Source organism: Eumetopias jubatus, unplaced genomic scaffold, assembly GCF_037043125.1.
Source record: "Eumetopias jubatus isolate StellerSeaLion01/CBP00866 unplaced genomic scaffold, mEumJub1_p1.0 scaffold_12, whole genome shotgun sequence".
Classification (NCBI taxonomy): Eukaryota; Metazoa; Chordata; class Mammalia; order Carnivora; family Otariidae; genus Eumetopias; species Eumetopias jubatus.
In genome coordinates, this window is record NW_028274818.1 from 26573053 (window position 1) to 26595536 (window position 22484).

At 55.1% G+C, this 22484-nt stretch overlaps 1 protein-coding gene across 7 annotated transcripts in view; it reads right to left on the reverse strand.

Moving 5' to 3' along the window:
* SOX13 (SRY-box transcription factor 13) overlaps positions 1-16635 on the reverse strand; it is a 34010-nt gene extending 17375 nt beyond the window's left edge. For 2 of the 7 annotated variants that reach the window (XM_028120077.2, XM_028120076.2), the window contains exons 1-3: positions 14737-16633; positions 13137-13568; positions 10688-10822 (exon numbers count right to left, since the gene is read on the reverse strand). In XM_028120077.2, the coding sequence (XP_027975878.2) occupies positions 10688-10822; positions 13137-13568; positions 14737-14960 (791 nt within the window). In that variant the 5' untranslated portion in view covers positions 14961-16633. Of the gene's footprint in view, positions 1-10687; positions 10823-12551; positions 12623-12731; positions 13012-13136; positions 13894-14736 lie in introns of those variants that run through there. The other 5 variants (XM_028120074.2, XM_028120073.2, XM_088017010.1 and 2 more) reach the window with 5 other exon arrangements.
* Positions 16636-22484: the final 5849 nt, after the last annotated feature.

Consider the following 22484-nt stretch of genomic DNA (forward strand, 5'->3'; position numbering starts at 1 on the left):
TGGGGACACGGAACCAGCTGGGCTACGGATCAGCACTCCTGCTCTGCCCGCCCTTCCCTTCTAGGGTGCCCACTCCCCAGGCCCCCTGCCGCCTTCCTTCTTGGCCTTATCTCTCACCTGAGCATCCGTAAGAGGCAAAGGCCTCATAGGGGGAGAAGGTTCAAGCCATCCTCACCCCTGATGGGGCAGAGCCTTGAGTCTGTGAGGTGGTGGCAGAGAGGCCCCAGGCCCCCCAAACCCTGTGCCCAGCACAAGGCACAGAGAGGCACCAGCGGCTCCGAACACAGCTCTTCCAGGGCAAAGCTGACTGCAGGTGCGGGTCCTCTCCCTTTTCTCCTCCCCGCAGCCAACCCTCTCCTGGGCCCTCGGACCCCCACCCACAGGCGCACGCGCACAGACCCCCTTCTACCCAAAACAGATCACCAGCCGCTTCCTCTCCCAATCAGCCAACGACCTGGCCCAGCTGGACTGGAATCAAAGAAGTTTTCACCCTTAGCCCTTCCTCCCTCTATAACGACAGCCCCCTCCCCCCCCCCAAATATCTAGATGCAGATACAGATAGAGATAAATTCCAGTCATCGGAGCATGACGGGTGACTCAGACCCTGGGGTACAGGAAGACAGCCTGAGCAGACAGGCAGACCCCCCGAGGAGGGCCATGACCACACTTCCCCACAGGGCCCACACCAAACGTACTCTCTACTGCAGGCTCCCACTCCCAGGCTTGCCGAGTGGGTGGTGCCAAAGGGCACCGCCAGGGAGAGAGAGCCCCACGGCGGGGGTGGGGCAGGGCCTGAGTCCCTGGGGAATGTCACTTCCTCTCAAAGCCCCAGAGGGTGGCGAGCCTCAGGCAGCCCCGAACAATAGCCCGAGGCGTGGGTGCCCAGAACGGTGCCCCGGTGCCACATCCTGCCATTCTTCTCCCAGGCCGCACCCTGCCACCCTTCCTGGCTACGCCCGATCCTATCTCTGATGTTTACTCAGCGCTGGGAGCTGGACTGGCTACAGGCTTGGGGAAAAGCTTTCCTGAGAGGCCCCTCTCACCCTCTCCAGCCTCTGCGGGCCCCAGGGGTACCCGATACAGGGTGTGTGCTGGTCTGGTCTAGCCCAGCTCGGGAGAGGGCCACAGCCAATACCCCCCGCCCCTGGGCTGTGCTGGGTAGGCCAAAATGGTATTCACCTGGCAGAGCAGCCGATACCAGCCAGTGGAAACTCTGTGAGCAACCGAGCGTCTGCCCTCCAGCCTGCGAGAGCCAGCAGCCTCCCCCGGAACCTCCGGCCCAGAAGCCCAGATCCAGCCTGAGTTCCACCGGCTGCCAGTTTGAGCTGTGCCCCGGTCCAAGGACACAGCAGACTAAAGGAGCCAGGGAGAGACTGGAGCTGTGATGGTCCCATCCATGACCCCACGTGGTTGTCCCTACGTCTCTGAGGCACCTGAGTCTTCTCCTAGGCCAGGAGGAGAGGCCAGGAAAAGACAGCAGGGACAGACTGCAAGTGCTGTGGAGGCTCCCAGTGGGATGCACGCCTGCCCCTCCGTCCTGGGTAAAACAGAGTTTTCCAGGTGTTTCCTGGAGTCCCTTCTCTGGGGGCCCTCCTGCCTTTAGGACTACATACTGTCTCCAGCCCACCCACAGTGCAAGGGGGGCCCTGCAGTGCTGTTCTTGTCTCCCAGTGACCAGGTCGAAGGCCATGTCCTGGACAGGGGAACGTGTCTGGTCTTCTGCACCAGCCAGGCCCAGCCTAGGGCCAGCACACAGCAGAAATGCTGCAGCCGAGGCTGACTGGCTTGTCAAAGGCCTTCTTTTGGGGATAGCCCCGAATGTGAACCAAAGGAAGGAGAGGCCAAAAGAGCATTCAAGGGCAGAGCACTTGCTTGGCTTGTAGGCACCAAGTCAGGGGCTCGCCATTCATTTCCCCCGTCTTCCCCAAGGGCCCGCTGAAGCCAGGCTTCCACGATGCCCAAAGCAAGGTCTTTTCCCGCAGGCTGATCCGCTGTCTCTCTCCCTCTACCTCAGACACCAGACCCCAGTCCAGCACAGAAGATCTGTCACTGGCTTCCGCACTCACAGGATTCTAGTTGGTTTTGCCTTGAGTCATGGCCAAGGAAGAATTAGTCAAAAGAAATCAAGGCTGATCTGGACTTGGAGAAAAGACTTGACCTCTCAATAATTTCGTTTCTTCATGTGTAAATGGAGATCCCAATACCTGCTTTGATTAGAAGCTAGCAGATACTCAGAGAACCTGGCACAGAACAGAAGCTCAGCGAAGGCAGGAGGGAGAGGCCTAAAGCAGGAAGGAATGCGCCCCCCCCCCAACGCTGCCTCTCTCCCCGGCCGACCTGGGACTCGGGTCCCCAGCTCTCTGGGAGACAGGAGGGCGGGGGTGCCCCTCCGGCGTTGCTAGGAAGTGTGCTGCTTGGCACAGCCAAAAGAAAATGGTTTTTGTGGCCACCCGGGCCTGTGTTTGAAGCCTGGCTCCATCGCATACTACTAGGTGTTATAGCTGTGGGACCACGGGGAGGTTTCCGCTTCTCCATCTCCAACTGGAACAGATAATAACTATCTTGTAGAATTATTCAGAGGACTCAATGTGATGTTTGTAAAAAGCAAAAAAAAAAAAAAAAAAAGGGCACCTGGGTGGCTCAGCGGTTAAGCGTCTGTCTGCCTTCGGCTGGAGTCATGGTCCCAGGGTCCTGGGATCGAGCCCTACATCGGGGTCCCTGCTCCGGGGGAAGCCTGCTTCTCCCTCTGCCACTCCCCCTGCTTGTGTTCCCTCTCTCGCTGAGTCTCTCTCTGTGTGAATAAAAAATGAATAAATAAATAAAATCTTAAAAAAAGAGAAATTTGCTCCCTGAACGCTCCCCATCACCCTTGGGGAAGGAAGCCTCCCCCACCCCTGCGTGGCCAAACACGCAGAAGACCCACAACCAAAAGGACAGTGAGGTGTGTCACCCTCCTCCTTCTCCATCTGCTCCCTGTAGGTCTCCCTCCCTTCGGTCCCGTCTCAGCACCCTGCCTGGGCTGTCACCAGCTATCCTGGAATCTCCGCCGGCCGGTGCCCACCCTGTGTCAGGCACCAAGGCCCCAGGCGGTGCGGACAGGCTGAAAGAGCCCTGAATGTGCCAAGGCAACCCCACCGTCCCCATGCCACCGTGCCTGCCCTTCCCCAGCCGACGACACAGCAGCTCTGCAGCCCTGAGGAGCTCCCTCATTTCCTCCAGAGCCCAAGCAGGTGAAGTATTGTTCCTACGAACCCCTGCAGTCCCCTGCCAACCCCAGGAGGGGACAGGGGCAAGTGGGACCGGCCTGAACACAACCGGGTTCACCCACCAGGCGGGGTGAAGTCTCATTTGGGCCAGGAATGCCCCCCACTGGGGCCGGGGTGGGCTGGGCAGCTCTCGGCTCTTGCTTGGTGTCAAGGCTAAGCCACGTGGACCGAGTTCTCATGGCATAGGGTGACATGGAGGCTCAGGAGCCTCACGCAGTCGGTTCAAACCCAAGCATCCCTCTCATAAGTGGCCAGATCAGGCCAATCACTCCACTCTTGAAGTCTTCTACTTTGCTTACCTACAAATGGACTAGTAATATACAGCCCATAGAGTGCTGGCAAGGAGTAAGGAGGCGATACGGGAAGCCGAGCCGAACCACTCATCAGAATCTGAAGCTGGAGGGTGAGAAGCAGATGCACCCGGTTCCCACTGCTCCACGGAGGAGCCCAGTGGATGCCTGAGACTTAACCTCTTTATAGCTCAGATTCTTCACCTGTCAAGGGGGCCAACAAGACCCAACTCTCATGGTTGCTGGAGAATTAATAAGCAAGTATAGGAGCGGCCCCTGGCTAGCTCAGTTGGAAGAGCATGCAACTCTTGATCTGGGGGTCATGAGTCCGAGCCCCACGTCGGGTGTAGAGATGCCTTAAAAAATAAAACCTTAAACAAAAATAAGCAGTGTATATGAAATAACTCAGCAGGATGCCTAGCACCAAGCAGATGGGTACTTCATCTTGTTGCAGTTGAATGAATGAATGAATGAGCCTCCAGGGACCCTCCGCCAGGCAGAGTGCTCAGCCCAAACCAGTATAGATTTCAAGCACCCTTCTTAAAAGTCATTTCAAATATCAGCCTCTCCACATCCATAAGCCCACAGCCCCCTCTCCAAGTGGGCACCTGCACACCGCCTCCTGAGATCCCGGGGGGCTCAGAAAAGATATCTGATTCTTTTCCCTCTTCCTGCCTCAGCCACTCACTGCAGGGGCAGAAAAATGGGTCCGTGATCGAGATGGGTAGTTCGTACAACAAAGAGGATTTCACAAATGCCGGTCACCAAGAAGGCCACCAACCAGGCAGTGTTGACAGGAAGATAGCCTTGTACCCAGAAGGCCGGCATGCAAATAATCAGCAAATCCACTTCGGCCTATCCTCTCCTCCCTGGGACGTGCCTCCCCGCAAGGCTCCACAGTAGATAACACCTTGAGAGAAGTTCTGGGGGCTTCCAGAGCTGCTCAAGCATCTAGCTCCCCAGCTTGAGCAGAAAATGGAGAAACAAGGTGCCTGCAGCACTGCAGTGGTGGGGGAGGGGAGCCCACGGGCCGGACCTGGACACACCCGCCTCACCTTTGTGCACTGGCTCAGGTCTGCCGCTTCCCCCATCACCTCCCCTTCCCCCACCCCAGGCTTCGGGTGGGTGGCCACCTGTGCCTGGGGTAAACCTAATCACCACCATCTCCCCCAAGACAAGCTCACTCATCAGAAACCCCAATTCAGCAGCTCCTGCTTAAGCAGCATTCATTCTGCAAGCGAACAAAGTGTTCCGTTCTTTTTCTCTGCAAAGGCCGTGTTTCCTCTCCCATTATCTACCCCATCGGCAGCCAAGCCTGCCACAAAAGCAAGATTTCTTCTTTCTTTTTGTTATTTTCGTGGTCCCCTTTATTTATGGGTAGCTGTTCTTTCTTGGCTTTGGCTCCTTTTCAAAAAGGCAGGGAAGCAAGGGGAGGAGAGGGGTATGATAGTGAGTCTCTGATTTCATCCAAAATGCTCATCAAGCGATCCCCACATGGTAGCCTTCACCCCAGTCTGCCCGGGACCCCACCTGGCAGCACCAGCACCCTTTGGAAATGGAAGCCGGACCACCTCAAACAAAGAGTCCTATCTGGCAAAGGGGTGGGAGGAGGTAGGATTCTGGGAAGGATCCTGACGTCTCGAGCTCACAGTGCTAACAATAAAATAATAAGGGGGATATTCAAAGTATCTGACAAGTGATGGGCATTGACCCATTAGATGGGACTCCTGCGGCAATCGGATGAGTTGGCAGATGCCAGCCACCACCAACTGGCTGACATGCTGGTGCAGATCTGCTAAAGACCCTCTCCGATCATAGCTAACATTTACTGAGCCTCTGCGATGTGCGAAGCACTGCTGGAGACACCTTCACTTACATTAGTTTATTTAGTCTTCACAGTAACCATCTGGGGTACACCCATTTTACAGATGGAGAAGCTGAGTGACGGAGGTGATCTGAGCCCAGCAGTCCAGTGTCAGAACCCAGACCTCAATCAGACAATAGGAAGGGAGCAGACAACATGCTAAGTGTCATCTTTGGGGATGAGCTCTTTTAATTTTCAACAATCCTATGAAATAGTTACTATTATAATCTGTTTTACTGATGAGGGGACAGAGGCTTAAAAAGGTTTAAGCAACGGCCCAAGCAATTACTGTTTTCTCTGCTGCGGGCCCGAGGATTCAAAGAGCCACGGAAAGTCATCTCCTAATGAGAGCCAGAATTGCCTGTCTTCCACCCCCAACTTCTGCTGTTCCCATGATGCAGGTCAAGGGACCCAGGCAAGTTCTAGTTCAGCTGATGTGAGGGAAGTCAAAGGCAAACTTGGGGCTGATGACGCCCTGGTTTCACGGGTTTGCAGGCCTCTCTCCCTCCTGCCAGTTACATCACGAGACCAGGTCAAAGCATGGGGCGGGGGGGGGAGGGGGGTGCTCAATGCTGCCTCCCCATACCACTTGCAGACGTAAAATGATTCAAAGCCAGCGTCCTACCAGGTATCTTCCAAGGAAACAAGGGGCAGCACTCAGGAAGGCATCCCCTGAGCTCCCTTGTAGCCACCACCTCTGTGTTTGCCGGCCACCTCTCCAGGCCACCTCCCCCCATGCCTCCACACCTGCTCCCTTCACTTCCCATTCAAGCCTGACTTCACGGCATGGAGCAGAACCGTGTGCTCCGAAGTCCCTTGCAACTATACACCTAAGGCATGGATGCACTCATTCTTATTTTCTTACCATTTTTTCCCCTGAATGTAAAAGGAATGTGTGCTCATTGTAGGAAATCTGCAAAATTTAGGATAACACAGAGAAATGTGAAAGCCACCATTTCCCGGCAATCTGGAGGTGGCCACTGATCAGAATTTGGCAGATTTCTATCCAATCTTTTTTCTATGCATAGTTTTGTTTTCCACTATTGAGCTCAGAAGCAAGTTTTATACTATCCCCCCCCCGCCACGTTAACAGTCTATCTGAGGGAGTTTTCATGTTCCTAAAAATCAGAAATTATTGGAAACGCTTTATAAGATCAACTGTAATGTTTGCACATCTTCCCCTCTAATGACAACACCATAATATTTGTACCCAGTGCACAGGGTTGAAATGGTCCAACTCTTAAGAAATTTCGTATTACTGAAACCTTCTCCTCACCCTCAAGGTCATGCACCTTCCAGACACCTCCAGTGGGTCACGGCCATTCCGTTCCTGCGACAGATGGGAAGGAAAGCACACTGACAATCAGCGGACAGAGCAAGGCAGCAGAAGGACCTCACCTGCCTCCTCTTCATGGGCTGGGGACAGAGTAGCAAAGGAAGTACAAGATGGAGGGTGGAGGCCAAGATGGGGTCCCGGAAGCTTGCGCCCAGGATCTGACTGCTTCTACTACAGAGAGGGCCTGTCCCAGCATTTCTCAGGGCTTTGACTTCCCCTTAAAAAGATGGAAGAACTACAATGAGATACCACTTCACACCCACTATGATGGAATTTTTTATTTTTTAATTTATTTTTTAAAGATTTTATTTCTTTTTTTTTTTTTAAAGATTTTATTTATTTATTTGACAGAGAGAGAGACAGCGAGAGAGGGAACACAAGCAGGGGGAGTGGCAGAGGGAGAAGCAGGCTTCCCGCGGAGCAGGGAGCCCGACGCGGGGCTCGATCCCAGGACCCCGGGATCATGACCTGAGCCGAAGGCAGACGCTTAACGACTGAGCCACCCAGGCGCCCCAAGATTTTATTTCTTTATTTGAGAGAGAGAAAGAGCTCGAGCAGGGGGAGCAGCAGAGGGAGAAGCAGACTCCCCACTGAGCAGGGAGGTCGATGCAGGACTCAATCCCAGGACCCCGGGATCACGACCTGAGCTGAAGGCAGATGCTTAACCGACTGAGCCACCCAGGCGCCCCAATTTTTTTTTTTTTTTAAAGATGGAGGATGCAAGGATGTGGACAGTTGCTGGCCAGGATGTACACGGTGTGGCTGCCGTGGAAAACAATATGGCAGTTCTGCCCAGAATTAAACATACAATAACTGCATCACCCAGCTATTCCACTTTCGGAATATACCCAACAGATTTGAAAGCAGGGTCTTGAAGGAATACTGGACACCCACGCTCATAAGCATTATTCACAACAGCCCAAAGGTGGAAATAACCCAAATGTCTATGGAAGGATGAATGGATCAAGTATGGTGTGTGTGTGGATAGAATATATATTTTACATATATGTGTATATATATATGTCAGACTGTTATCAGCCTTAAAAGGAAGCAAATTCTGACACATGCTACAATGTGGACGAACCTGGAAAACATGATGCTAAGGGAAATAAGCCGGACACAAAAGGACTGATATCTGATTCTGCTTATAGGAGGCACTTGGAAAGTTAAACTCATAGACACAGAAAGTAGAATAGACGTTACCAGGGGCAGGGAGAGGGGGAAGGGCGAGCTGTTGTTTAATGGCGACAGAATTGCAGTTCGGGATGATGCAAAATTCCGGAGAGGGACGGTGGGATGTACACCGTGAATGTACTTCCTGCCCCCGAACCATACAATTAGAAATGGTTAAAACGATAAATTTTGTTATTGCATCTCACCACACACACACACACAAAAAAAAGATAGAGCAGATGAAGCTGCTAATAATTTATACTTTCCTGGCACCTTTAATCTTGCAGATGAGCAGAGGCAAGAGCATGAACACACCCTCACAGACCGGGGACTAATGTCAGAGTGGGCGTCAGGGGAGCGGCGGGCTAGAGACTGGCTGCCTTTGGAGAACCCCATGCTCACAAAGCCATAATTAACATCACTAATTGAAGTGTCTAGAAAAGGCCAGAGCCAGACACTGCCAGACCTGCCCCACCAGCTAGAAGGCCTTCCCCGCCATGCCTCCCTCGCCTCCGGAACAATCAAAGGCTTCCACCTGCCCGGCAGAGACAGGTGTATGGAGGAGCAGGGAGGGAAAGGGATCTGGGGGCAGGAAGAGGGGGAGAGGGGAAGAGATTAGGTTCCCTTAAAGTCGGGTCCTTGGCCTTCCTGGAAATCCTTTCCTCCAGTGTCCTTCTTAGGGTGGCAGTTTCAAGGAAAGCCCTGGGCTGACACGTGGTTTCCCGAACAGATCTGCCCCGACTTGCGCTCCACACCAGGGCGACTCATCCTACTGCTCTGGGCCTCTCTCAGCATCCATGTGGAGAGGACACAGCGGCGACAGGGGTCCAAATAGAAGCTCTATATATACCAGAAAGTCTGAGCTAACAAAGGCAGGGGACTGGGGGACAGACAGAACAGACGGGACCTGGGAGAGGAGGGAAATGAGCAGGGACTCATCCCCTTATTCCACAGATGATGGCTTGAGGGCCACCTGTATCGTCCTTTCCTCCTGGATGAGGGACAGACTGAGACCAAAGTCACATCCAGCCCCAAGATTGATTTGCTCTTTCCATTTTCTATTACTGGTGCCTTTCTTGGTAAAAATACCCCAGTTCCCACTTAATCAAGAATACATCCCAGGGTCCCAGTGTCTCTAAAAGCTGCCTGTGCTCTGTGGCCACGCTGACTGACAGCCCACCCCAAGGGACCCTTGGGGACTTCCTATGGAAACCAAAAGGCCATCCGGCATCTTTGTCCAAGGAGGAAGAGAGATGAGCTTCCCCTCCCTGCCCTGGCCCCCCCAGGCCCTCCCTCGGCCCCCACTGGACCACCAGAGCCACTGTTTCCCTTCCCCCACCGCCTGCTGCCCTGACCCAGGAGGTGGGGGTCAATGATGGGGTCACTGGAGGCGCCTAGCTCAAAACTAGCTCTGGCGCTTAGGAAGAATTTAACCCTCTCCTTCCTGGCTCATGACTATCCACCCTAACAGATCTACTTTATGGAGGGAAACATCATTGCAGAGGGGGTCCAGACGGGCCCAGGTGAGAGTTCTGCGTGCACAGTGGAAACAGAACTGGATTTGGAGGCCGAGGGTCTTGAGTTGGAGCCCTAGCTCTGATGCAAATTCAGGATGCAATCCTGGGCAAGTCCTCATTCTCTAAGCCTCAGTTTTCCTATCTGTAAATTGGGAGTCAAAATACACACACCAGATTGCGAGGGTCCTCAGCACAGTGACTTTCTAAAACTGTCAAAGCGCTTCATACACCTGGATGGTTTATAAAACCCCGTACAAGGGAAAGAGATCTGGAGGCTTTTGATTTACCGTGCGGCCCGGACACACCACCCACCTTCCCAAGGTCTCAGTTCTTCCATTTGCACACGGAGTGAATTATTACTTCTTCTCCCAGAGATAAAATTTTAAGTGGGGGAGGGCTCCAAGGTCTTTGATGCCGTGGAAATACAAGAGCCGCTAAGGCCCTGGTTTCCACTTGCCGGCTGCAGCCCAAATCAGCAGAAAGATAATCACAGAGTGATCGCAACAAGCTCAGCACTTCACAGATATTTTCAGCGGCCACAAGACCCATTTTATAGATGAGGCAGCTGAAGCGAAGGGAAAGCGACAGAATCCTATTTAGGATCCGCCTGACTCCACGTCCAAAACCACAGCCCAAGGAACCTGGAAAAGAGGCCGCTGCCTACAGGCCTGCCAAGCCCAATTAACCCTCTCCAGCAGGAGGGCTGGGTGGCGAGAGGACAGCCTTCACCTCCCGCCAGGTCCTTGCAGGCAGCTCCTGAGCCGCCCAGAGTCCAAAGGTTGGTAGCCGGTTGTTACAACTTGTTACAACTCACCAGCAGCCAGGGTTTGTGACCACACCTCGGGGCCATCCCAACTACATGTGAATTTCATAGGTTCGACAAAAATCCATCCTACTTGGGGCAGAAGTGTCCCCCCTCAGTGACCAGTTTAAGGGACAACACTGGGCAGAGGACGAAGAGCGGTTGGCTCTGAGCAGGGCGGTCATTTCTGTTACACCGGGCAACGCCCCACCTACACTAGCGCGTGACAGACCGTTCATTCCCTTTCCTGGGCTGCTCCTCTGCACCAGCATGGTGGGGTCCACGCCCCACCCCTGCTCCAAACTTCTGGAACACCTGGGCCAGCGGTTCTCACGCTTGCTTCTCGGAGTGAATGGGTCCCGCGAGTAACAGAATAACCCCAGCAACAATAAGAGCAGCAAACACGGGGGTAGATTCCCGCGGCTCTAACACTTCCCACCTCGTCAATCCTTTCAACTGAAGCCTTCCAACACGCGGGCATGATGGCGAGCAGCAGTTCACAGTGGCGGAAGCTGAAGCACGGAGAGGAGAAGCAACCTGGCCAGGGCTGCACAGCAAGTGCATCTGCGTGTCACTTGTGAAGAAGGAAAACCGTGGAAGGCTGAGGGAGGTGTCGGGGCCAACAATCCACCCCCTTTCCCAGATCCCACAGGCCATGCTCAAGACCCAAGGGAGGGCTGTCCGCACATCCAGGCAGGCCAGGACAGCCCCACCTCTTCCACCCTAGCATGAACCCCCAAAAGCACCACCACAATGGCCACCATCCTAGTACCAGCTCCCACTGACTGGAGCCTTTTACACTCGTGGCCCTGTACGAAGGCCTGTAACAGGTACATCACTTGATGGAATCCTTTTAACCTTGTGAAGTAGGTATTTAATCTCTTCCTGCTTTGTAGGTGAGAAAACTCGGCTCTGAGAAAGTTCTAGTATTTGCCGGAAATCACACAGCTCAGAAGCAGAGCCAGCACTCAAACCTGGTTCTATCTGACTCCACCTCACAGCCTTCCAACCCAAGGCGGTGGAGGCAGAAATGGCTCCATCAGTCCTGGCGCTCTGGCCAACTCCACTGAAACATGTTACTCCCACAGTGCCACTGTTTCCTAGCATTCCCTGCTTCACCTCCCTGGACAGATTTCAGCTTCCCTGTGGGCAGGGTCTGGTCTCCTCTCTTCGCACCTCACCCAAACCCTTCACATGGGAGGGCTTAGTAATGCTTATCCATCCCCTGAGGATCACATTTGTTCAAAAATATATCAGGCCAGACCGTTGCCTTTTAAAAAGACCTCTAGAGGGTGCCTGGGTGGCTCAGTTGGTTAAGCGACTGCCTTCGGCTCAGGTCATGATCCTGGAGTCCCGGGATCGAGTCCCACATCGGGCTCCCTGCTCAGCAGGGAGTCTGCTTCTCCCTCTGACCCTCTTCCCTCTTGTGCTTTCTATCTCTCATTCTCTCTCTGAAATAAATAAATAAAATCTTTAAAAAATAAAAATAAAAATAAAAATAAATAAAAAGACCTCTAGAGATTAATAATTCTTAAACCTGGGGCGCCTGAGTGGCTCAGTCGGTTAAGCGTCTGCCTTCAGCTCAGGTCATGATCCTGGGGTCCTGGGACCGATCCCAGCCCCAAGTTGGGTTCCCTCAGGATTGTTTCAATCCTGAACAATGTAAATTTGCCCATTTGTTAAGAAACGGCACACGCTGGCTTTCCCAGGAACGTTGGCGACACTTATTGGCTTGGGCCCTGGCAGGACCAAAGCCGAGGGCAGCAGCATGGGTCTGGGCAGACAGAGAAAAGCAATACCCCTCCCCCCTCGCTCCCCCAGGGCCGCCAGCCTCAGCCCCACACCCTGGGAGCCCACCCGCCCTGGCAGGGAGATGCAAAGTTGTCTCGATCACCAGATGGTTCAGCATGATTTGAGGCAGCAAAAATGTCTTTGAATGGAAAGCAAAAGAACAGGGTTCTGTTGGAATGTTTCACAGAACAATGAGAGAGAAGTTTCAGTCTGAATGAATGAGCTAGCCATTCTGAAAGTTCTCTGAAACCCATTCTCTGGTTCCTCATTGTCAACCAAGTCCTAGCTCCCTGACCAGCTCTGGCCTTGGCGGTCTTTGCCTAACTTTGATCTAAGCTGATGCGCCCCCCTTTGCCACGCCGTAAGGCTCAGGGCGGGTAGCTCAGCCACCGTCGCTCCTTACAGCCCCTGGCACAGAGGTGCCCAGTGAACAGTCGTCCTAGCAGGACACAGGGGTGCCAATGAACCCCACGTAGGGTGCTGGGCCCAGAGTATGTGCTCCAGACACTTACTGAACTTCCCCGCGCAAAATCCAATCTTGTAGCTCATCGTTTCGGGAACCCTGGAAAGAGCCTGGAGCTAGCTGGGGAGGAGGATATCAAGTCAGAGAACAGAGGACAAGTCACCCGTCTCGGGAATGAGCAGCCCGGCCGTCAGCGGTGTGAGGAAGATAATAAGATAATCGTCCAAACCTCACAGCTGGAAACCAGGCCCATTCTCTCACTGCCCAGTGCACACAGTCTCGGCCCTGGCTCTTTCCGGAGTCCCACAGAAGCTTCTCTCCTTCCAGCAAATCTGCCCTTCAACAACCATCCAGTGGCACCAAGCAAGCACCTGGCTGGGAGGCAATGAACTCGCTCGAGTGGTTCACTCTCCCCAAAGCAGCCTGGGCCCCTCCCAGCCATGAGGCAGAGGCCAGAGGAGGGGGCACCCCCATCCGTCCCTGCCACTGCCGAGTTCCCTGCCCTTCGGCACCAGGGACCCCCTTGGAGGACGCTGACCCTTTGAAGCCTGGATACTGCTGCTCCATTCTCATCAGAGGCCAACAGCTGGGAGGAGAATGAGGGGAAGTCAGCGGAAGAAGGGGACCAACTTACGTGCATGCGCGGAGGAAGGGGACTTGCTTCCAGGAATGGGGACCAGTGATGAGTCCCGGGGGGCGTGGAGGCCAGCCTGGGGGACAAGGCGCCACAGGTGATGCCCCTGCCCTCCGCATCAGCTTCCAGGACCCCCTTCGGCACAAAGCCCGGGCACCCACAGATAGAGATCTGCGGCTCGATCTCGTGGCCACCAAGCTCAATTCCATCAGCTCAGCACTTTTGCAGAAAGGGTGGGTTGTTTTGCTTGTGCACCACTTTCCACAGGTCATCGTGCCCGCTCCCCGTCTTCCGGGGTCCTCTGGCGTGCTGTTCTCTTTCTTCCTGTTCTCCTTTCCCGGCCGGTGTCTTCTCAGACCTCCTCTCTTGAGAAACTCGGTGGTGGCTCTGTTCCGAGCGTCCCAGCCACGACCCCACTTCACAGAGAGAAATCTGGAGCCCAAGGCCCAGTGAGCATGCGAGTGGGAGGGGAGCCCATTCACCCGGCTTACAAGAGCCATTTGGGCTCCTGCGGGGAGGCCATGCCGTCTGCAAGGGCTTCTCCCCACGCAGGACTGGGCTCAAGTTGGCCCCATGCTAAAGCTATCCCCTAGCACAGGCCAGGACGCCACACAGTCGACCATAAATTGTTGACCTGCTCCTCTTTCCTGTCCGGCCTCACAACGTGGCCCTTAAGAGTCTTCCCCCAACCCTGGAGAACAGAATGTGCTTGGCTGGAGACCTGGGTGTCATAAATTGCTAATAACAGATTCTCAATCTGAAAAACAAAATAATAGAAGGCCTGTCCCTTCCTTTCTGCTCCTCTCACCCTCAACACTTTCCTGCAAGGCCAAGAACAAAAAGAAATGCCTCCTTTGGCCACCGAGTGGGAAACCAATTCCTCCCCTCCCCGGGACCCCCAGGGGATCAGTCTCCCCACCAGCCTCGCGCTTCCCGGGCACAAAAGCCAGGCCTAAAGGAGCCTGTTCTGCGAATGTCTTCGTTTCCCAATGTCTCCTCTTGTCTCTAACCTCACTTTATCCTCAAATTAGCTGAGCACCTGCTAAGTGCCAAGCACTGTGCACCAGGCAGGAAGGTGCCCCAAACCCCACTCACAGATGAGGGGTGGCCGCGGGGGAGCAGTAGGGGTCTGGGTGGCGCTAAAGAGCAGTGGTGTTGAGGCTGGCCCAGACTTCTGGGCTCACCCTAGGGAGGACCCATAGCCAGACTATGGAGGCCGACTCTGTTCCCAACCACCTGCCCTGTGGAGAGCCATCTGGGAGGAAATGGGACAAGAGTGTGGAGACAAAGACAAGAGCAACAGCCAGAAGCTGCCACCTTTGGAAAGAACAATAGTAAAAGACAAATCTGAATGTTCCCAGGGAAAGAGTATAGAATTGTGTTCAGGGTAGAGGTTTTATGCAAATCGCACATAAATATGTACATGGTCCTTGGACAGACCCACACGTCTGCTGCTCTTTCTGCCCCCCCCAACACCCCCCTCTGACTCAGGCAGTCTCCAGGCTACCAGGCCACCTTGCCAGGGCATCCCAGACCTTTGTCCCCAACCCTGTCTCCCAGCACTTCCCTCTGCCCACCTTCTCTCCCAGCCTCTCCTCACCTGAGTAACACGAGTGCAGAGGAGTAAGGAGGAGAGACAATGGGGGTGTGGGCAATGCCCTCACTGGGCACAACCCCAGATGGCAGGCGACGGAGGTGAGGTGGAGAATGGTAGTCTCTGCCAAGCTGGACATCCTTCCAGATCTGGTCTCGGGACAGGCTCCCTGTGACTGTCAGGAGAACCCATGGACTCCAGACATTCATCGATTCCCCAGCCCTTCCCATCACCCATTCCTCAAAACCAGTGGCAGGAGGCCAGGGGGCTCTGCAGCAAGATCCCAGAGTGGGTTTCCACTTTAGTCCGCACGGGGTCAGACACGCCACACGGGCCCGCCTCGTCCCTGCAGACCCACAGCCAGCGTGGGACTGGGACGTGAGCCCTACCACTTGGATGAGTCCCAGTCCCTAAAGCTCAAATTCCTCATCCACAAAATGGGGGGTCAGATGCTCTCTGCCCTCCCCAATTCACAAGGTTTCTCAGGCACCCGAAGGTGAGCCACCGGCAAAGAGACGCAGAGCGCAGATGTTGGGCTATGACAAAGCGTCTGACTCCACATCTGGATTCTGAAACTGCAACAAACATTACCCAGGTGGCTGTCACTGTGCTCGTCTGACTCTTCGTCGCTTTCCCCCCGGAGGGGTCAACACAGTCCTTCCCAAGCTGCAGATGGGAGAAGTTGAGTTTCCAAGAGATGAAGTGACAGGCCTGCGGGCACAAGGGCTGGACCAGGGAGGGCCTTGGCCCCGGCTGCGTGTCAACCCTCAAATCTCAAACACCAGCATAGCGGTCAGAGTGAGAGGTGAGCGGGCCGCTGGAGGAAAGGCTGTCCCTGTCGGAAAGGCAGGACAGGTACCCCACTGCCTGATCCACAGGGAGCCACAGCCCCTGTACGGCTGGGTCCCCCCCTTCGGCCCGGCAGGCTTGCATGGGGCCCTGGGAAGGCTACCATGGGGGTCCTGGGCCTCCTGGCCTGACTGATCTGCCTGGGAAAGGGGCAACCTGGCCTGTGTCCAACTTGACAATCATGGAAGGAAGATGACAGACCACCATTTCCACATGACAGATACAGAAACCAAAGTCCAACAAGGCTTATGACCTGGACAAGACAGAGAATAATCCTAACAGTTCCCTTCACCGTGCAATTGCTGGGCATCGGCACGTGACACACCTTTTTCTAGAATCCCCTCAATAGGTTGCCACAGGGGAGACACCATTACTCCATTTGACAGATAAGAAAAATGCAGCTCCAAGAAATTAGGCAACCAGCCCAATATCGAGTCTCAAAATCCAAAAGCTTCAATTCTAGAACTTTCTGACTGTACAACTCCATGGTATTTTCACTGAACTATCCTGCTTTTAAATTGAAGAATGTTCTAGAGCGAGACTGAAGTTATTCATGATGTATTGGTGTGGGGAGGAGGAGGAAGAAGGAAACAAAGTGATGACCAGAATTGGTACCTGACGCTGCAGCAAGCTAGCGATGAGCCTACACTCCTTCGCCTGCCATGCAGGCCCTTCTCTGCCTGGCCCAGGCCACCCCCCCAGTCACCATCCTCACACACCTGTAATGCAGGCACAAACGTGCACGTTCACACCACTGGACCCTCTGGCTAGAAGGTCCTCCTACATTCTTGACCAGAAAACTCCTATACTTCCCTCAAAGCCCTGCTCCAATACTGCCCTTTCTCTAAAAATCACTCCCTGATCATCCTAGAAGAGTTGATTGCTCCTCCAGGGAATGCCAGAGTCTTTGGACATCCCTGGTCCCTGGTACTTGACTGGACTCCAATTCTTTGTTTACTTGTGTATTCCTCAGGCTCTGGCTAGATTTGAGCCCCAGGAACAGGGACAACAACAGCCTTCTCTAATCTGCCCTCGCAAGACCACACCAGGCATCTCTTTTTTTTTTTTCAAAGATTTTATTTATTTATTTGAGAGAGAGCCCAAGAGGGGGTAGGGTCAGAGGGAGAAGCAGACTCCCTGCTGAGCAGGGAGCCCGATGTGGGACTCCATCCCGGGACTCCGGGATCATGACCTGAGCCAAAGGCAGTCGCTTAACCAACTGAGCCACCCAGGCGCCCACACCAGGCATCTCTTCACACACCTGACAATCACACAGCCCCGTGAGGCAGTGACTCCTACCGCCCCCACGTTACAGGTCAGGAAACTGAGCCTCAGACAGGCCAAGTTACCAGACCACACAGGCAGTCCGGCTCCAGGGCCTGCCCGCCCATGCTGGTCCTGTACTACTCTTCTCTGCCTCCCTGTCCCTAGTGCAGCGCCTGGCACATGGTAGGTGCTCAGTAAAGGTTTGTTTCACAGAAAGGCACGGAAGGAGGAGGGTGTTGTCTCACCCCACCCACCTCCAGCCTGGAATTCTTTTTTTTGAGGGAGAGAGAGAGAGAGAGAGAGAGAGAGAGAGAGAGAGAGAGAGAGCGCGCCTGGGTGGCTCCGTTGGTTAAGCGACTGCCTTCGGCTCAGGTCATGATCCTGGAGTCCCGGGATCGAGTCCCGCCTCAGGCTCCCTGCTCGGCAGGGAGTCTGCTTCTCCCTCTGACCCTCCCCCCTCTCATGTGCTCTCTCTCTTCTCTCTCTTTCAAATAAATAAATAAATAAATCTCTAAAAAAAGAGAGAGAGCGAGCTGGAGCATGCAGAGTGGGAAGGGAGGGGCAGAGGGCAGAGCGAGAATCCCAGCCAGGCTCTTTGCTGGGCGTGGGGCTCGATCCTACAACCCTGAAATCATGAGCTGAGCCAAAATCAAGAGTGGGACACCCAACCAACTGAGCCACCCAGGCATGCCCCCACCAAATTCTTTGGTCCAGGTCTCCCTACTTCTGGTCCCACCTTCCATCACTCCTGACATTCAGCGCTTCTTTCTTCCAAATACCTCCAGGTGCTTTTCCAATTTCCCATCCATTTCTTCCTGAGGCGTCTTGCTGTCTTTCCCAGTGGGAAACTGAGACCCACAGAGGCTTCCTGGCCAGGGGAGCTGTTCAGAGGCAGGTCTCCTGCCTACAGGGCTAGTGTCTCCTATGGACTGGTTTTACCTCTGCCTCAAGCAGAAAAAACAAGCACCAAGTTGCAGGGGGCGGGGGGGAGGGCGGTTTCTGGAAGGTCAGCACCTGCCCTTCCCTCCACGCCATCACCCCCTGGCTGACCTGGCCACTGGTCTCTGGCTGGGCCTGAGAGCCAAGTTGGGGGGAGGGCTGTTCCCCGGGCTAGAGAGGAGGAGACAAGAGGCCCTTTGTGTCTGCAGAGCTCCTGAGACACCTGTTCTCCCTCCTGGCCAGCCTGTGTGCGGCCTTGTTTATCCTACAGGCCTGGCAGCCAGGCCCGGCCCGCTCCCAGCGTGGGGCTCCAGCAGCCCCTGCTAGCACCTGCCCAGGCCTGGCAGCCCCGCGGGCCGCGGGCCAAGCACAACCCCCTGCTGTTGACACAGTTGTTGATTTTCGGGAGGGCAGGGAGGAACGGGAGAGGAGGGGAGAAGCAGCAAAGGCATCTGACACCAGCCCAGCTAATTTGCAGTTGGTCCTTGCAATCTGTGCCCCTCCCGTCCCCAGCTGCCTGGGAGACGCTTGGGCCACACAGCAGTGTGCCCGAGTCCCGCATGACCCTGCAGCACCACACCACAGGCAGCCCCCGCACACCGCCCCGTGCGTGTCAGTGCACCTCCATGCTGGCACACACGACTCAGAGCCGGGCAAGGCCTCTGCGTGCCAGGAGCCCTTAGCCACCCTGTCTTCAGGCGCCTACCGCTCCCCCTGCCTCCAAAGTCCTGAGGCTCCCTCGGTCCTCGGTGAGGGGCAGGACCATCTGACATGCCCTTGGAGACCCAGGGAGGGCCCCAGGAAGACATGAAGGGATCTGTCCTTACAATCTTCTCTTCTCTCTGACTTGGTCTTGCGGAGCGATCTCCTCCTCACCCTCCAGGTCTTTAGGTTTCCTCTTAGAGGGAGCCTTCCCTGATTGCCCAACTCTGGTTGCGGTGCCCTCCTCGGTCCTCCCGAAGCACTACACCCTGCGCCTCCCCACCTCCACTTCCGTCAGTATCGAACTGATGACTTACTTCCCTTCACCTTCCTCACTGCTGTGTCAGGGGCTGTGCTGGTCTCAGCCCCAGAGTAGCAGGGACGTGAATCTGCTGAGTGGCTGCATGGCCGCCGGAATGGAGCAGGCCCCCTCAGGCCCAAACACCCACTCGACCTCCACCCCAAGCTCCCACTCTGACAGTCACCTCCTGGATGAACAAGGCCCTGTGGCTGGTTAAAAGGCGTCGGGAATGACCCACCAGCACATGAACTTAGATTGGTAGATCCGCTTTGCCAGTGATCTCAGAGATCAAAGAACAGGATCTTGAAGGGACAGGGATGGGTGAGTTTTGAGCATGAAAGGGGCAGAGAGGAGGGCAAGGGTGCAAGGAAGACCCTGTGGGTTGGAGGCCAGCAAGGAGAGGCTACTGTCAGGCCGGGCAGGAACTCCCTTGCCTCCACCCCATATGCATCCCCAACATCCGGCAATCTGTCCTGCCCCTTCCCTTCCAGAGCTCCTAAATCCATCAGGAGGTCCCTCACTATCCCAACAGGACTTGGGTGGTAGCAGTCCAGCTTCCCAGACCCTCACTAAACCGCCGACCACATACCCACGCTCACAGACAGGCCCTCCCCTCAATTCTGTTTCCCCAAACTCCAAGTCAATCGATGCCCAGAAAGGGGTAACAAATAGCCCAATCACTTCCAAATTTGGGATGTCATGTTGAGGAGAATGGATCTGAGGCCAGGCAGAGTTGGTAGAGAAAAGGGAACTTACATTACAGAAACCACAGGCCCCTGATGTTCTGAGCCAGTTCCAACAGGGTCACCGTGTTCAGCTGTGCAGACTGTGCACTGCACAACACGAAGAGCCCCATTCAGCCAGACTTGTATACTTACCACAACTTAGATGGCAATCAAGTTCATCCCTTGACTTCTTCACAGACCAAAGAGAAAGTTCTCCTGCTACCCAACTCCACTTCAGGTAAGAGGTGACACAGATCCCCTTCCTCTGTTCTTTGACCTGTTTCCTGGCTAGGGGGCCTGTTGAGTGAAGGCTGAGCCCATCCCCCCAAGTAAGAGGAGAGGCCTCCCTCTCCCCGCCCCCCAGCCCCAGCTAGGGGACCCCATGACTCCACCACTCTTTCCCTACACACTCGGCTTTCTCCAGCCCCTCACCCTGGCTAGACTCCCCAGCATCATCCACTCCTGGTGAGAGGGTATGGCTGCAGATCCATGCTCCGGATGACAGAGCTACAGGAGGAAGGAGGGTCACTACCCACTGCCCTGCCCCTCCCCAGGTAGAATGGAACTGAAACCCCAATCTCGCTGGCACCTGAGGCTCTGGAGAACTGGAGGTCATGGAGGAGGAGAGAGAGGAGGGCCTCCCTCTGGCTCCCCTGGGCCTTCCAGTCCACTCCCTCCTTTATTCTTAACGTTGGTCTCATGTCCCCAGTACCCCTGGGGCTCTCAGAGGCACTGCCTGGTCTTCCAGAGGCCAGAGGGGCTGACCAAGGTCTCTAGAACACAGCACCGCCAGCCTGGCTGCTCATGCAGAAGCGCACGCCTGCACACACGCACGCGCACACACATGCATGCACGTAAGCACAGCAGGCCCTTGCCAAAGAGCCAGAGAAAGGGGAGCCAGGCCATCCAGAGGAACGGCAGGGGCTGGAGGGGCCACTCCCTCTGCTTTCAATACCTCCCTATTCATTCTCCACTCCCCTCACCCCACCTGCCTCTGACAGCCCCACTCTACCTGCACCCAGGCCTCCTTCCAGCCCCTCCTCATTAACCTTTGATTCGCCCCTCCTTGCCCTTCCTTTCCCACCGGACCCACCCCTCCAGGGACAGGCCTGGAACCAAAGCCTCACAGGGATAAAGGAATGACTTCAGCTCCTTCAATAGGGCTGGGGGCGGTTTCAAGAACTTCACACCCCACAGGCAGAAAACTCCTCTCCGTCCATTCTGAGGCGTGCACAGGGCCTGCCTTGGAGGGCCTGCCTTGCTTAGCCTGTGTGGCCAGGCAAGAGTTAACTCTTTGGAGTCAGGGTGAGGGCAGCTCAAGGGAGGATTTACTTCCTTTGCTGCCTCCTGCCAGGTGCCAGGGCGAACAGGAGGGTACGGGCCAGGGCGCAAAGGCCCACTCCACTGTCAGCCTGAAAGGGCACCAGTCCAGCCTTACAGGATTCTTCTCATACTCCCACAACCACCCCTCCTGCCAGGGACCCCTCTTTCGGCAGAATATTCTAGCGTGGGTCCCCACTCCTCTCTGTCTGCCAGAGAAACACTGACTTTTCTGTTGCTCTGCGTATCAGTTCTAGATATATTTTAAATCCTTTCTGTTCTGCTTACAAAAGTAATGCACATTGTTGTACTACTTTGGGGAACTTCAGAAACACAGAAATAAGAATAGAAATATGAGCCATAATTTAAAAAAAAAAGAAGTCAACAAAGGGTGTCGGTCTAGGGTGGGGGTGGGTCTGTCTGGCCTGCTACCCACTGGCCTCTAAATGCCCCCCCCATCTTGGACTTCCAAGGAAATCCCCCCCAGCTGCTCCTTCAAATGGTGGGACCTAGACCCCCTGAATGGGCAGCGGGGCAGGTCTAGAGTGCCAAGAAGCAGGACCCGGCTCCGAGGTGCCCCACTCCCTTTGTGGGGGGAAGGGAGAAGGCCTGGACCAAGGCCCTCTGGGAACTAGTTCTCACCCCATCCAGTTCCACAGGCTGCACATTCCATTCTGAGTCAAGCAGGGGGCGGGGACTGGGGGAGGTAAGGCCGAGGGGAGGAGAACAGTCTGGCCTCCTCTGGGGCGGATCCCCCAGGGAGCTCCAGGCCTGGCAGGGATCAGACCTAAACCACGGCGGGGGGGGGGGGGGGGGGAGCTGATGATTCCGGCCCAGTCTGTGGCCCCTTTCCGTTCTTCTCTCCTCAAACCAAAACACCAAAACCCTACCTTGGACCTGTCCCCAGAAGATACGGCGGACAATGTGGGGATAACACTAAACCTCTCCCCACTCCCAACCTGGCCACAATCCCCAGGGATGCTTATGGGGCTTCAGGCCAAGGCCATTTAGATGCTAAGGTACTGTGGTGGGGTGAGTCTGATACGTGTGTGTCTAGGGAACTGAATTCAGGTTTGATGGCGTGCATCAGGCTTCCCAGAGTGACCGAAAGGGCCTGGGTAGAGGAAAAAAGGGGGAAGCTGGAGCTATTGTTCCCACTTCTTCCTCTACCACCCCAAACACACCTCTCCCCTCAAAACACACTCCAGGACATCTCAACCTCCGGACACACACCTCAGCCCCGGCTGCTTGCTCTCCCAGCTCGTCCCCGTGTGCACTGGGTGCTGAGATGCCAGTCCACCCACCTACACACACACACACACACACACACACACACACACACACACACACACACACACACACACACACACACACACACACACACACACACACACACACACACACACACACACACACACACACACACACACACACATCCTAGGCCACACCCAGGCCTTGGATTTGCCTGCTGATGACCTTGGGAGGAGGTGGGGAAACCCCCGGCTCTCCTCCTCACCTCCCAGCCTCTTGGAGGTCTGACCACTGTCATTATCCCATGTCTGGGTCCATCCAGCTCCTCCTGACAGCACCCAGTGGGGGGACAGGGCTGGGCAAGGCCAGGGCCACAGAACCCCTGGCTCCTCCCAAATGAG